This window comes from Haliotis rufescens, unplaced genomic scaffold (assembly GCF_023055435.1).
Source record: "Haliotis rufescens isolate VD_foot unplaced genomic scaffold, xgHalRufe1.0.p SCAF_5, whole genome shotgun sequence".
NCBI classification, from domain to species: Eukaryota; Metazoa; Mollusca; class Gastropoda; order Lepetellida; family Haliotidae; genus Haliotis; species Haliotis rufescens.
The window spans coordinates 10735921-10749597 of record NW_025964223.1 but is presented as its reverse complement, the minus strand read 5'-3'; the positions used below and the strand labels follow the sequence as shown (position 1 = coordinate 10749597).

The window sequence follows — 13677 nt, the reverse complement described above, 5'->3', positions numbered from 1 at the left end:
TTTGCTGTTTTGTTTAAGATTTTTAATTTGGTGTTCATTTAGGTAGTTTGTTATTCTTTGGGATATTGGGGTAAGTAAGGGGTGTTTACGAGCTAGAGCTTGGTTTTGGGGGCTGATGTTTTGGTTTATTAAGTTTTGGATGAGAGGGTTTGATTGGGACGCGGCCCAGAAATTTAAGCTTAGCTGTTCCCTGCGTAGACTTAGTGGCATTTCTCCTGTTAAGGCCTGAAGTGAGGTGTAGGAGGTGCCATGTTGGGTGCGTGTAATTAGTTTGAGAGCCTGATATTGTATTGAGTCAAGTTTTTAGATAGAGAGTTGTTTAGGGTGTTGTATATGGCGCAGCCGTAGTCTAGTTTTGATCTAATTAGTGATATGTAGAGAGAGAGGAGGGTATCTTTGGATGCTCCCCAGTTAGAGCCAGTTAGGCATCTTAGGGTGTTTAGGTCTTTACCGCATTTAGTTGTTAGGTTTTGGATGTGAGCATCCCAGGTGAGATGTTCATCGAAAATAAGTCCTAAGAATTTGGTTTGTTTTTGAAATTTGATTGTTTGATTGTTTAGCTGGAGGATTGTGGAGGCGGGTTTCATGTTTTTATGTTTGAATACTATTCCTGTTGTTTTTTCTGAGTTAAGGGAGAAGCCCCATTTGTCAGCCCAATGTTGTATTTTATTAAGAGATTTTTGGAGTAAATTTTGGGCCATTTTCATGCTTTTAGTGCGGATCCAGATGGCTCCTCTGACCTCCACAGACGGGATTACATGTACAATAAACAAGCTCGTCTCAAACGTAACTCAGTGTCACTCGGTTAATTGACTTCTCACGAATCAAAGGATTACCACCAGCGGAAGGATTACCACCAGTGGAAGTGTATTGTCTGGATAAGTGAGACATTTTTGAGTGCATTTCAGTGTTTTGTGAATGAAAATGACCGTCCGGTTCCGGAAACTGAATTTCCGTATATACGGGTAAATTTAATTTATATATATATTTTTCTGAGTTAAGGGAGAAGCCCCATTTGTCAGCCCATTGTTGTATTTTATTAAGAGATTTTTAGAGTAAATTTTGGACAATGTTCATGCTTTTAGTGCGGATCCAGATGGCTCCATTATCCGCGAATTTTAATGTATTTACTTTAGGGGATAGTCCCTTGAATAGATCGTTTATCATTATATTGAAGAGGGTGGGGCTGAGGATACTGCCCTGTGGAGTACCATTTTCTAGGGGACATTGGTCCGATAGAGTTTGGTCTATACCCACGGTTATTTTACGATTGTTTAGGAAGTCCTGGAAGTAGTTTATTATCTGACCTTTGAGTCCTATTTTTTAAAGTTTTTGTTTTATGCCATACCATGTCGAAAGCTTTAGAGAAGTCTAAGAAGATGCCTGTGGTATATTGTTTATTTAGTTGTCCTGTCTTAATATCTTGTTCTAGTCGGGCGAGGTTATCTAGGGTTGAGCGGCCAGGAGTGAAACCGCTTTGATCTGGGTTTATGATGTTATTTTGGGTTAAGTAATGTTAAGTGACTAACTAAGCCGTCACTACTCAATTAAGTAATTAACAGACAATTGCTAGTGAAAATACCCACCTGACACTAATTGTCCTGTAAATCCCTAATCCACCATGAGTTGACATTGAGTTCATCTTGCTAACGAGCTGTTGTCAGCTGTTGTGAGCGTAACGAGATGATAAACATCAAAGGTGGGGCAGGCTTTGATCATGTGTTCTGTAGAAGCGATGATGTCACTTGTTTAATGTTTATTTAGGATTAGCTACATCCCTTGATGCTACCAAGACCATACTTGAGATTATCAGACAGTTTGTCTGGATACAACCTGATGTCTCAACTGTACTTATTGGATTCTGCCTTGTAGCAAACTATGTATGTGACAAGGACTTTGACCACTCTGTGCAGATGCATAACAATGCATAATGAACTTGGGGTATGATTCAATTATGTCACACAAGTCAAAGATGGGTTCCACTGTATTTAGAAACAGACGAAAGATGGAATACTGTGTAACTTTATAACAATCAAATGAGTATTCAGATAGGAATACACATATATTTACAAATACCCTTGAAAAGTTCCAAAACCAAATAGAACTACATGTACTTAAATTATGATTACACTTGACCAATATATTTGGCAGTTTTTCCTGTTATTGTTAATCTTAATTAAAGATAGGATAAATGATAAAAATATGTTTATGATTTTACTCATGACTAATCATTGGCGGATACAGCTTTTTTTAAAAGGGGGGGGGGGGGGGGGTGCACAATTAAGATCTATTTATTGTCTTTGGTGGTAATTTATACGGAAATAAAAAAAGGGGGTGCGCACCCCCGCCTCTGTATCCGCCCATACTATTGCCAGTAGCCGAATTAAGGTCCCTTTAATGTAATATACATAGTTTTTAGTCGATTGTTCAGGTGGTTCTTTTCAGTTGATTTTTTGTATCAGTGTCTATTTTGGCCTACCAATTAATGGTAGATATTAAATATCAATAATAAGTGAGATTATTATTTTCAATGTGGTTCCCCTTGCAACAAAAGCAAGGAACGATTCAAATTAAGCCTGATTCAGCTGCTACATTGAAATGTATTTTCTCCTCTAATCTATAATTCAATCAGTTGTATAGTGACTTGATATTTGGCGAAAATATATGTAGTATGAAATCCTAATGTTACTTACTTTTGTATTTGAGATGATATTTGTATTTGGTAGCCTAGTGGATAATGCGTTCTCCGAAGCATTGGGTTCTGTTCCCCACATGGGTACTGTGTGAAAAGCCCATTTCTGGTGTCCCCGCAGATATATTGCTGGAATATTGCTAAAAGCTGTGTGAAACTATACTAACTTGCTCACGCATTATATAGTATTTTGAGGTCACTTACATGACTTGTGTGATTGAAAGTTTTGATAATTATGAATACCGTATTCGACGTAATAAGTGCCCAGGGCGCTCTCAAAATTTCGTGGTTTATGCTGGCAGCCTGAAATGTTTATGTACAACAAATATATTTTTCCAGAATTTAATTCCCCAATATTAAGGGTGCATATCACACTTGAGTGTGTATTATACGCAAATAAATAAGTCTTGTATACATTGATCAATTGGAAAGGGTGCTAATTGGGATTGTTCACTAGCCAATATATTAGCAAATATTCCCGTGGGCGCTTATTAGAGCGAGGCGCTTATTACGTCAAATACGGTAGTTCTGTTTTTATGTATAAGAACCTATTTTATGCAATTTTGCATTGCCTTGTTTACCCTTCCTTATATTTTGATGTAGTGCAAACATTTGAGAAAAATTCAGGTGAGCCTTATGGCACTACAGGAATTGTTTTCAGATCAATTACAATTTTGTAATTTCTGTAAAATTTACTGTTTTCTATGGCTTTTTTACATTGGTTAACATGGTTTGGTTAACAGTTGCTTGATAAATTGTCATTTCCTTACTCATTGAGAAACCAACTTTTTACCCTTTGTCCATATATGTGTGTTTCTTATATTTTTAATAACAAGCTTTTGAAGTTGTTATAAATTGTTTCAGGTAGCTGGATTTCACAATGACACCAGATGAGACAAGTCATACAAAGGACTCCAGGAAACCGGAAACTGCATTATTTTTGCTGTGTTTCTGAAAGGACAACCTACCCACTGTGACCATCCTCCTGTGGAGACCTTGTTTGATCTGCATGGCCTTATCCAAGGCCGTGTCCTACCCCCGGCACATCTCTACCATCCTCTCCTACCATTCAGGTCGGTGGCTCTTTCCTTTGTGCCGCACTTGTGCCAAAACCCAGTTAGAGACGTCCTGTGAGCACATGGACGAAGAGATGGCCTGGGTGGGTACGTACACCAACCTAGAAGTCCAAGAAGCCGTGAAGCAGTGTGGCTACATGGTAATTCAGATCAATGAACCTTGGCATTTCGACACCTTTGACACGTCTGACCAAGAGACCCAGGAAGGAGGACTCTTTGCCCGTTATTTAGACCATTTTTTCAAGTTGAAGACGTGAAAGAAGCGGTTCGTGCCTTGCCAGAAAAAAAGGTGGCTCGTCATTCTTGATTTGCTGGGCGACAATAAAAAAGAAAAAGAAACGAAAGTGTTGCGGCGGTTCACCAAGAAAAGTCATCACCGAAACACATCTGTGTTGTACCTCACTCAGAACACCACAACATCGCACAATAAGTCTGCATGCTCACTACATGGTCCTCTTTAAAAATCCGAGAGATGCATTGCAGATCGACAGTCTCGTTCGCCAGGTGTTTCCAGGCAAAGTTCTTTTTCTGCGTGAAGCCTATGAAGACGCCACAAAAGAACCTTACACTTACCTGTTCTTGGACTTGTTTAAGCCCACCACGTTGCAAGACCATCGAGTACGTGCCTTCCTGTTTTCATTGTGCTTTTTCTCCCATGGAACAGGCTGAGTTTTGCACCAATCAGGAAGCAGGGTTTCTGTGCCTCTCTTATAAAAAAAGAGCGAAGCCATGCACACAGTCACAATCCTAGCACTGAATGAGAGATCAACCATGTCGTCTCGATACACCTGTATGAAGTGTCAGACCGACAGTAACAGTTAACTGTACTGCCCTGAAGTGACACGTAGCGAGTACCACACTCAAGGTCACTGCCACTATGTCTGTCCGAAGATAAGCAGTCAAGATAAGCAGAAGACTCCCCCATGCTACAACTGCCAAGCCGTGGGCCATTTCGCTGCAGATTGCCCAGAACCCCGCAAGAAGACTCCACAGGGTCAATGCTACAACTTCAAAGCCGTGGGCCATTTTGCTGCAGATTGTCAAGAACCTAGTCGAAAGAAGACTCCAGCAACACCGCGCATGTCGACACAAGTGACACAAGTGCTCCATCTCATAGAAGACATGCATATCGATGTCCGTGCCCTAAAAGAATGCATCACACAACTCCATGTAGCCCGTCACACCACACCTTGGCAAAAGAAAACATGACAGAAGCCCCTCAAGAAAGCATCCTTCAAAGTGCCGTCGATGTCATCAGTCCGAGGAGGAGGAGGAGGAAGAAGAAGATATATCATCTGAGCAAAGTGACTAACGCATGGCACATGCTGCTCAACTGTTTTTCCAGTTTCCAGTTTCCAGGTGGTTTGCAATTTTAAGAGGTTTTATTTTTGGTCTGTCTAATAAATATTAAATATGTATATGAATAAACTAATTGCTTGTTCTTACATTTGGTGTGATGTCTTTTGAACAGATATTAGTGAAGTTTCTGCCAAGGAGGTTAAAGTACCGAAAATTAATTGTCCCCCTATGAGTCACGTAATTCCTGTTATCATACTTCCATGTCAGAATGATAAGATCTGATTGGTCCACGTGATCTTGATAAAATACTGCATACCCACACTAGAGGGTAATAAATTTCTCAGCGGGGGAATAAATCTCTCATACCCCCCCACGAGCACAACATGCTGCACGTGCATTTCTGAAAGACCGAATAATTCCTTTATACCCGCTCCAAAGCTTGTGATATAAATCCTAACGCGGGACGTATAAACCCAATGTACCCCTCCTGATCCTGCTACAACTTATATTATAATCGATGTAACCTTCATCAACAAGTGCTTTGAGCCAACTCATTGTTGAACATTTTCTAAATATTGGGTAGTACTGTAGCTAAAGTACTAGTGGCTAAAGTGATGACCTGAATCCTGCTGGGATACTGTGCAAGGAAGCACAGGCACCGTAAGTCCCCATGATGCCCAGTGAAGTGGCCTAGCTTTGGCTGCTTGCTTTGGTTGCTGTAATGCTAAAATAAGTTTGACAAATTTATGTTGAAAGATAACATTGTATTCATGATTCACTTGTATATGTATCAACTTGCTATCGTCGCCATATGGCCACGTTGACACATAATTATATGCACCACTAATATATATGGTAATATTATCCTGACACCCGGTTTATGGGCCTGTATAAATGTAACGTGTAGCGTAGGTATGGTTTTCCCCTGGTAATTGACTGTCTTATCCAATTGAATAATGCATTTAGGATCTACGTTTTTGATTGGTCGTCATCACGTGTGGACTTGTGTGTTGACTCACTGCTTTATCATTTCCTTCAATTCTTGAAAGTTTGGTTGGTGGTCTTCAAGAACGATGAAGTTCGACGACGTGCTGAGGCAACTGGGGGAGTTTGGGACGTACCAGAAATGGCTGTATGTACTTCTGTGCCTACCAGCAATACCGGCATCTCTCCAGGTTATACAGGCAGTTGTGTTTCTATTTGCCGTTCCTGAACATAGGTATGTATATTGTTATATGGCAGTGTATTTTATTATGTAACAACCAAAAAACTGTGTTACATTGTGTCGAGATTCGCTAGACGCTCTGTATTTGCATTGTGTTCAGTCAGTAATCAGTGAGTTATTTTAACGTGTTAATATTTAACGTCACATCGGCAGTATTTAAGCAATATTACGAGAAGAAGCTATACATTAATACATATATTTAAACAACAAAAAAACTGTCATAGAAGGACAGTACAATAACTAGAATACCACAGATTCGACTTAAAACGAGCTAAAAGCAGAAAGAATGGGTTAACAACACAAAAATGGGCTAGAGATAGTCAGTAACTAAAGGAAGATCACCATACTAGGGGCAATGGGGACTTACAGTGCCTTTGCTACCTGCATGAACCCCGGCAGGATTATAATCATCCCTGGTGGCAGTGTACCAGTTAGGCCAAAGATGAAAATGACGAATATACTAGGTTTAAAAGCCTGGCATGCATAAAAATACTTCGAATGATGTGGAACGTACATACCCTCTTAGGGGGACAATGATTTTAGCCTGCTTCAACCCCCCTTGATAGTACGACAACAAACAATCTAAGTTATTACTTTCCACTAACATTTTTTAAAACTCTACAGTTAGTACATCAAAATTTATGAATAAGTTCTATTTTCTTTTCGGTCTTCGTGTTGTTGAAGTGTCGATTTGAATCATAAAATTTAACAAAATAAAGAGGCAGTGTTGAACGTAAAGCAGATTATACATGTGAAACAAGCCCTGTCTTGCACGCCATTTTGTCAGGGACTACAACGATCTTAGCTACTTAAGATTGGTCCGGACCAATTGTAAGTTTCGATCGTAGCTTACAATGATATTAGCCTACAATCACTTTGTGCAAGTGGATGGCGATTGTAGCTGAAGCCTAAGATCGCTTTGTGCAAGTGGACCCTGGTGATAAAGTCGTAGTGTTTTGTTAATCCCTGGGCAACCATTAGGTGCTAGTAGCTACCATGGTCCGTATGTTATTGAGAGAAAAGTCAGTGATACTGACTATGATGTACAAACACCAGACCGTCATAAAGAACACAGCTTTGTCATGTCAATGTGCTTAGAAAGTATTAACAAAGAAATGACAATGTACCTACTCGGTGTGTTGCTACTGTTTCACCTGTATATATTGTATTAGATTGTGGTACTGATGAGAATTGTGACTTTGTCAAGTTTGAAGGTATTGCTGATAATTCTATCCATAAACTAAACAATTCTGAAGTTTTAGTTAACTTGGATGCTAAGTTATGTCATTTGTTATTTGAGCAAAAGGTTCAATTGTCAGCGTTGATTCAAGAGGTTACTCACTTGTTAATGGATGTACCTGGTCATAAATATTTGACGCTGTGAAACATCCCTACTGAATGAATTCAATCAAGCTTGAAGCTCTAAAGAAGGAGATTCAATATATGCTGGATAATGACATTATTGAACCAAGTCATAGTGACTGGAGTTCACCTTGCATTATTGTGCCGAAGCCTGATGCTTGTTACCGATTTTGTACTGACATGAGACGTGTGAACTCTGTTTCTAAAACTAACTCTTATCCAATACCAAGAATCAATGACTATCGACAGAATCGGTCAAGCCAAATACGTAATCAAGGTGGACCTACTGAAAGGGTATTGGCAGATTCCACTGACTGAGCACGCCAAGCTGGTATCAGACTCCAGATGAACTTTATTAATACAAATTGATACCATTTGGGCTCAAGTACGCTCCGGGCACCTTCCATCGTCTCAACAAATACAGAGAAATTACAGAGCATACGTTGACGATGTCATCAATCATTCCATGGAGTTGGACGAACACTTTCTTCGAGAGACTCACTGAAGCCATGTTGACTGTAATTGTAGTGAAAAGTTAATTTGCACAGGCACGTGTACATTTTTTAGGTCATGTCATAGGCCACGGTCGGGTATAGCCCGTACCAACGAAGGAGAAATTTGTTTGGGACAGCAATTGTCATGCTGCTTTTGAGAAAATTAAAGTCAGTCTCCTGATTTCTCCTGTTCTCCGAGCACCTAACTTTGAAACATCTTTCACATTGGCAGTAGATTATAGTGACATTGGTGCTGGAGCTGTCCTGTTGCAGGAAGGTATCTCAGGCTTTGATCATCCTGTTTGTTATTATACAAGAAAATTTGACAACCATCAGAGAAATTATTCGACCATTGAAAAAGAAACTCTTGTTCTTTTGTTAGCTTTGCAACATTTTGAAGTGTACTTAGGTACTACTTTTTTCTATTCAAGTGTACACTGATCACAATCCACAATGACTTTTCCTTAATACAATGAAGAACGAAAACCAATGCCTGATACGCTGGAGCCTGTCTTTGCATGACTTTGATGTAGACAGCAAGCATATCAAAGGCAAGCACAACGTTATTGTTGATGCGTTGTCTCGAGTTGGATGAATGTGATCAGTTCTGACTGCAAACATGATTTGCATTTTTTGTAAACATTTCTCATTGTTATCATGTACATGTATAATGTCTATTATTATGTACTGTACTTTGAACTTTTATTAGCTAAGAAAGTTCTCACTATGTTCAAACATTCTTTCTCTGAAGGAGAGTGTTACATGGCAGTGTATCTTTTGTTGAAAAATGATTGTAACTGTGTTACATTGTTTCTGTGGAGATTCGTTTGACGCTCATTGCATTCTGTTTTTGGACAGTGATTAGTTGTCAGGAATGTAGTACTATTTAATGTAAGCAGTCGTCAGGAAGTTACTTCATTTAGATGCTGGCGTGATATGCAAACTTCCGGAGCACCGTAGACTGTGATAGTGTATTATAGAAACATGGAGAATATTCTTTGTTATGAGGGAACTATATGAAACTTTCAGTAGCTAGTTGGACGGTGTCTTAGGGGACAAGAGCATGCCTCTCGCATCTCTTACGCATTTCACCACATCAAGACCTGGGTGCCGTTTCACGAAAGCCTCTTAGCGCTACGACCTCCTAACCGCTGCGACCTAGTTTAGGATGTCCTAATGACTTGTCTTACGACCGTTTCACAAAGGCATCGTAAGCCCGTCGTAAACCCCTCTTAAGATAAGAGTGAGATTACGATTTACGACATCCTAACTTGCATAGCAACGCTATACAATTCAAACCGGAAATGGAAGCGCACCTGTTAATTTTTTATCAAAAAAGAGCCAGATGCTAAACATGAATGAAATTAAAGCTCATATGGTGAGTATAGATAACTACAAACCTGTTCGAGTTTAATGCTAGTCTGTTACACATCAAAGTTCCATCAATAGCTGTCAAGTGTGAGGGTTTGAATAGTAAATTACAGCGACAACACGCTGCATCGGAAAAAAATAGTAACTCTCTTGTGTGGAAACACGGAAGATTGTAATATTAGAGTTGTTCCCCTTCGTAGCGGCAGACGACCTTAAGATATATATTATGGACGCTTCTGGACTGAAGAAAAGAAAGAGAAACTTCACCTCGGCTGACATAGATGTCATTGTGTCAGGCGTGGAAAGTAATTTTGACACGCTGAATTCGGCCTTTACAAATACAGTGACAAATAATACAAAGAAGAAGATTTGGAAAGATATCACCACGAAGTAAGCGCCTTTTATTCTGATGAAACCTTAAAATGAAACTCTCATAAAATATAAAAGTGAGTCTATGATTTTCACCCATGAAAGCAGGCGGACATTCCACTATATATTCCTTTGTTTATTTATTTCAACTTACATATTTGTTTCCCAGAATGTTCAAAAACGTAACAAGAATTTGTCATGTGTTTCAAGGGTCATAAAATGTGAGGTATAATTAAACAAATTGGAAATGGGGGGAAAGGTTTATTGAGAGAAGTGGATCTATACTGGATTACATAATGTAATGATAGTTAAATAAGGTCAGATTATTTTCATTTGTTTGGTTTCACTTTATGACATAAACAACTACGAACCACCACTTCACTTCAAAATTTTATTAACCTCTCACTGTTAATGATCATTGCATAATGATCAAATATGAAAGAACAGGAGAGTGGGTGAGTGATTGTTCCTCAAAACCACATCATCAATCTTGTCATTTTTTTCATGATGAACAAATAAAGTAACATCTTACACGAATTTTACACAGTACAGTCATATTTTTAAAGAAAGATACCAATTTCAAATAATTTTCACAAATGACACCATTACTAATCATAATAATATAAAATAATAATAATAATTTTGAATATCAGACTAAATGCCACTGGTGACATAACCCGGAATGAGGATGAAGTACGTAAGAAATGGACGGACATGAAGGGATGTGTGAAGAAGGCAGAGTCAGCCAGGAGGCTGAATGCTAGGAGGACTGGTGGTGGACCACCCCCAGTTGACCTAACTGCAACTGAAAAGAGGGTAAATAATTAACATAAATTCATGTCAGCATGAAGCCTACAAACAAAAATGTTTCAATATGTACCTGATAAAGTAAAATGGTTTGAAACATATTGAGTTTGTGTGACAATAGACATAATTCATGAAAAACTAATTGTGTATTACACATTTTAAAATAAACTATTATTATAGTAATATAGCCACCAATTCCTTCTTTAAATAGATTCTACAACTGATTCCATCCTGTGCTATTGAGGGGATCTCAGGAGGCATGGAAACACCTGGTAATGATGACACTTCCTTCTTGGGATTCATGTACATGTGTACTAAAGTCAATAAAGTATGTAACTTAATCAAGTTTTATTGGTATTTGATGGTATATTTATGACATATTGACAGTATTTGTTATGATAACACCAATGAAAAAGATGTTTTATTTATTTAACAGTGTTCAGCATGATTCCTTCAGTAGCTGATGAAGCCGAAGAAGCTACACAGGCATTAATGTTTGGTAAATAATACTTCAAACTCATTTATTTCTTTGTTTTGAAGATGTAAATAAACTAAATATTGCCATACTCAAAAACTAATACCTCCTGCATATTGGCAAATTCCCCTTACATATTAAATGTATTATAAATGAACACATGTATACAAAAGAAATATTTGAGATTTCTCGATGCACTTAACGGTCAGGCACAATTAAGCAATATGTTCAATACAAATATTTTAGTGCACTCACAACTTATATATTTCAGATTCTCCACAGGAGGTGTTTTACACTCCACTGACAGCTACAAGCACAGGAGAAAATGATTGTGGAACTATCACAGGTATGAAATAATTTTTAATAATAAAGATAATCAATGTTACAATTTACACTGACATGGTGAATAAATTCATATACTTGGTGCTATTTTATTCTAAAAATCCAAGTGTATGCTGTAAATACATATGAACAAACAGAATACTGGTACCCCATGTGAGATTCTAGCAGTTACAATTATCTTAAAAATACTATATACATTTCAGAAAAGAACCAAGCCAGTCAGGAGGATATAATGATGACTCCTGCTATCAGAACCAGTATGTATTAAACATTATGCAACTTTATTCAATAGTAAATTTGTATTAACATTAAAAAATCAAGTCACTATATCATGAATTCTAGTTAATAACAATACAAATTTGTTTTCAAGGAAAACCTAAAGGGAAGCCTCTGATCAAGAAAACATCTAATGAAGGTATGGCATATATTTGTTCATAATGTAGTGGTTTCAGTATTACATATCATGATCATAAATGTTTAATAAAATAATATTAATGAACATCCAAATATCATTGATATAACCCAAAATTGTCTAAATATTTTCAGAAGACATTCTGGGAGAGATAAGGTCCTTACAAGCCCAGGAGGAGAGAAAGATGTCTCTCCTTGAAGAAATTCTGTCTGTGCAGCGGGACATCCGTGACATCCAAAGACAGAGCCTGGACCTGGAAAGAGAAAAATTTGAATATAAAAAATCATTTGGAAACTCATTGTCTCCCATAATCAAATTTGATTAAAGGCAGTGACTCATGTTACTGTTTACTTGTGATCACAAAGATGTTTAGTTTGTTTGTGTTATTATTTGGATATAGCATATGTACAAAAACAATACATTTTCATAAACTCCAAAAAACAATAATATGCAATATTCACAAGTGAGGCCATAAAGTGGTGCTGGATTTTGAAAAAGTGCTACCTTACAACTTTTAGTATGGGATTATTGACATTATGTGGCCTCTTAGTAAAAGTATCACAATTGGATATGTATGCTACCTCATTTAAAACCTAGTGTTGATAAGATTTCCCCTGACTCTACATCCATCCATGTTGTGGTTATCAGCAGGATTGCTGTCCACCTCTGGTCCAGGATTCTCACAAAGAACATCAGGCTCAGGCAACCTCAGTAATATTGCCAAATTATGAAGTTGAAAGCAGGCAGTAATAATTTTGATGCTCTTCTGTGGGCTGAATAACAGGCATCCTGTTGATTTGTGTAGACACCTAAGCAGATGTAACATACTTATATAGTTGTGTTTACAAATACAGTGATGAATATATCATGATATAACATTTATACTACGTTTTCCTATAATAATTAGATCCACATCAAGTGCTTTTATGAGTTATCATGGTGTAATATTTATACATCATTTCATATATAATTATAGTTTAGCAAGTAATACTTATCATCAGGTAAAACGCATATTTCATATTATGCGTTTTACCTGTTAGTATAAATGTTATATCATGATAAATACATGCCAACAGCACAGGTATTTTGAAATCAGAATGACATACAATCAGCAATACACATGCTCATTAGTCCAGTTACTTCAGCAAAACCTTGAATTAAAACATAAACCTTCCATGAATTAAATATTTACCTGAATCTAAATTTGCACAATCCAAATGCCCTCTCAACTGAGTTCCTTGTTCCAATATGACAGCGGTTGTATTTCTCCTCTTTTTCATTTGCAGGGTTGTTGACAGGTGTCAGGAGGTAGGGTCTACAGGCATACCTAATGTAGAATGTTTTGATAAATTTAATGTTCCCGATATATATGTATGTATACATTAAAAGACAAACATGACATAAATAACTTGGACATACATGTACCTACCCTGAATCACCAAGAAGCCAAATGTCATATTTCCCTTCCTCCAGATGCCTTTTCAAATTGCAGTTGTTGAAAATATGTGAATCATGGGTTGATCCTGGCCATTGTACAATAATGTTTGTGAATCTGCAAAAATAAAAAATAAAAAAACATAAATAATTAAATCCACAAGTCCACATTTGTTAAGAAAATAATATTTAAATAAGCCGAATAATTATGAAACATTTGGACATAAATAAGCCTACATGAGCTGTTGACAAATCAATTATGACACAATGACGTTTATTATCTGAAAGTACCAGCAAGTCTAGATTGTTTGTTTACATT

The 13677-nt window shown here is 37.5% G+C and overlaps 1 protein-coding gene across 1 annotated transcript; it reads left to right on the top strand.

Moving 5' to 3' along the window:
- The first annotated feature begins 9666 nt into the window (after positions 1-9666).
- Positions 9667-12290, top strand: LOC124111008 (myb/SANT-like DNA-binding domain-containing protein 4). Its single transcript, XM_046470538.2, has 8 exons — positions 9667-9909; positions 10542-10704; positions 10907-10967; positions 11132-11194; positions 11442-11516; positions 11716-11769; positions 11883-11927; positions 12059-12290. Exons 1-8 carry the CDS (start codon positions 9746-9748, stop codon positions 12247-12249), a joined length of 816 nt encoding a protein of 271 aa, XP_046326494.2. The 5' UTR covers positions 9667-9745; the 3' UTR covers positions 12250-12290.
- Positions 12291-13677: the final 1387 nt, after the last annotated feature.

What these genes read in the sequence shown, in the direction of transcription:
- LOC124111008 (XM_046470538.2), top strand. Translation starts at nt 9,746, where the DNA reads ATGGACGCTTCTGGACTGAAGAAAAGAAAGAGAAACTTCACCTCGGCT. An exon ending in TGGAAAGATATCACCACGAA is followed by an intron (nt 9,910 to 10,541) that starts GTAAGCGCCTTT and finishes TTTGAATATCAG; the next exon opens with ACTAAATGCCACTGGTGACA. An exon ending in AGGAGGCATGGAAACACCTG is followed by an intron (nt 10,968 to 11,131) that starts GTAATGATGACA and finishes TTTATTTAACAG; the next exon opens with TGTTCAGCATGATTCCTTCA.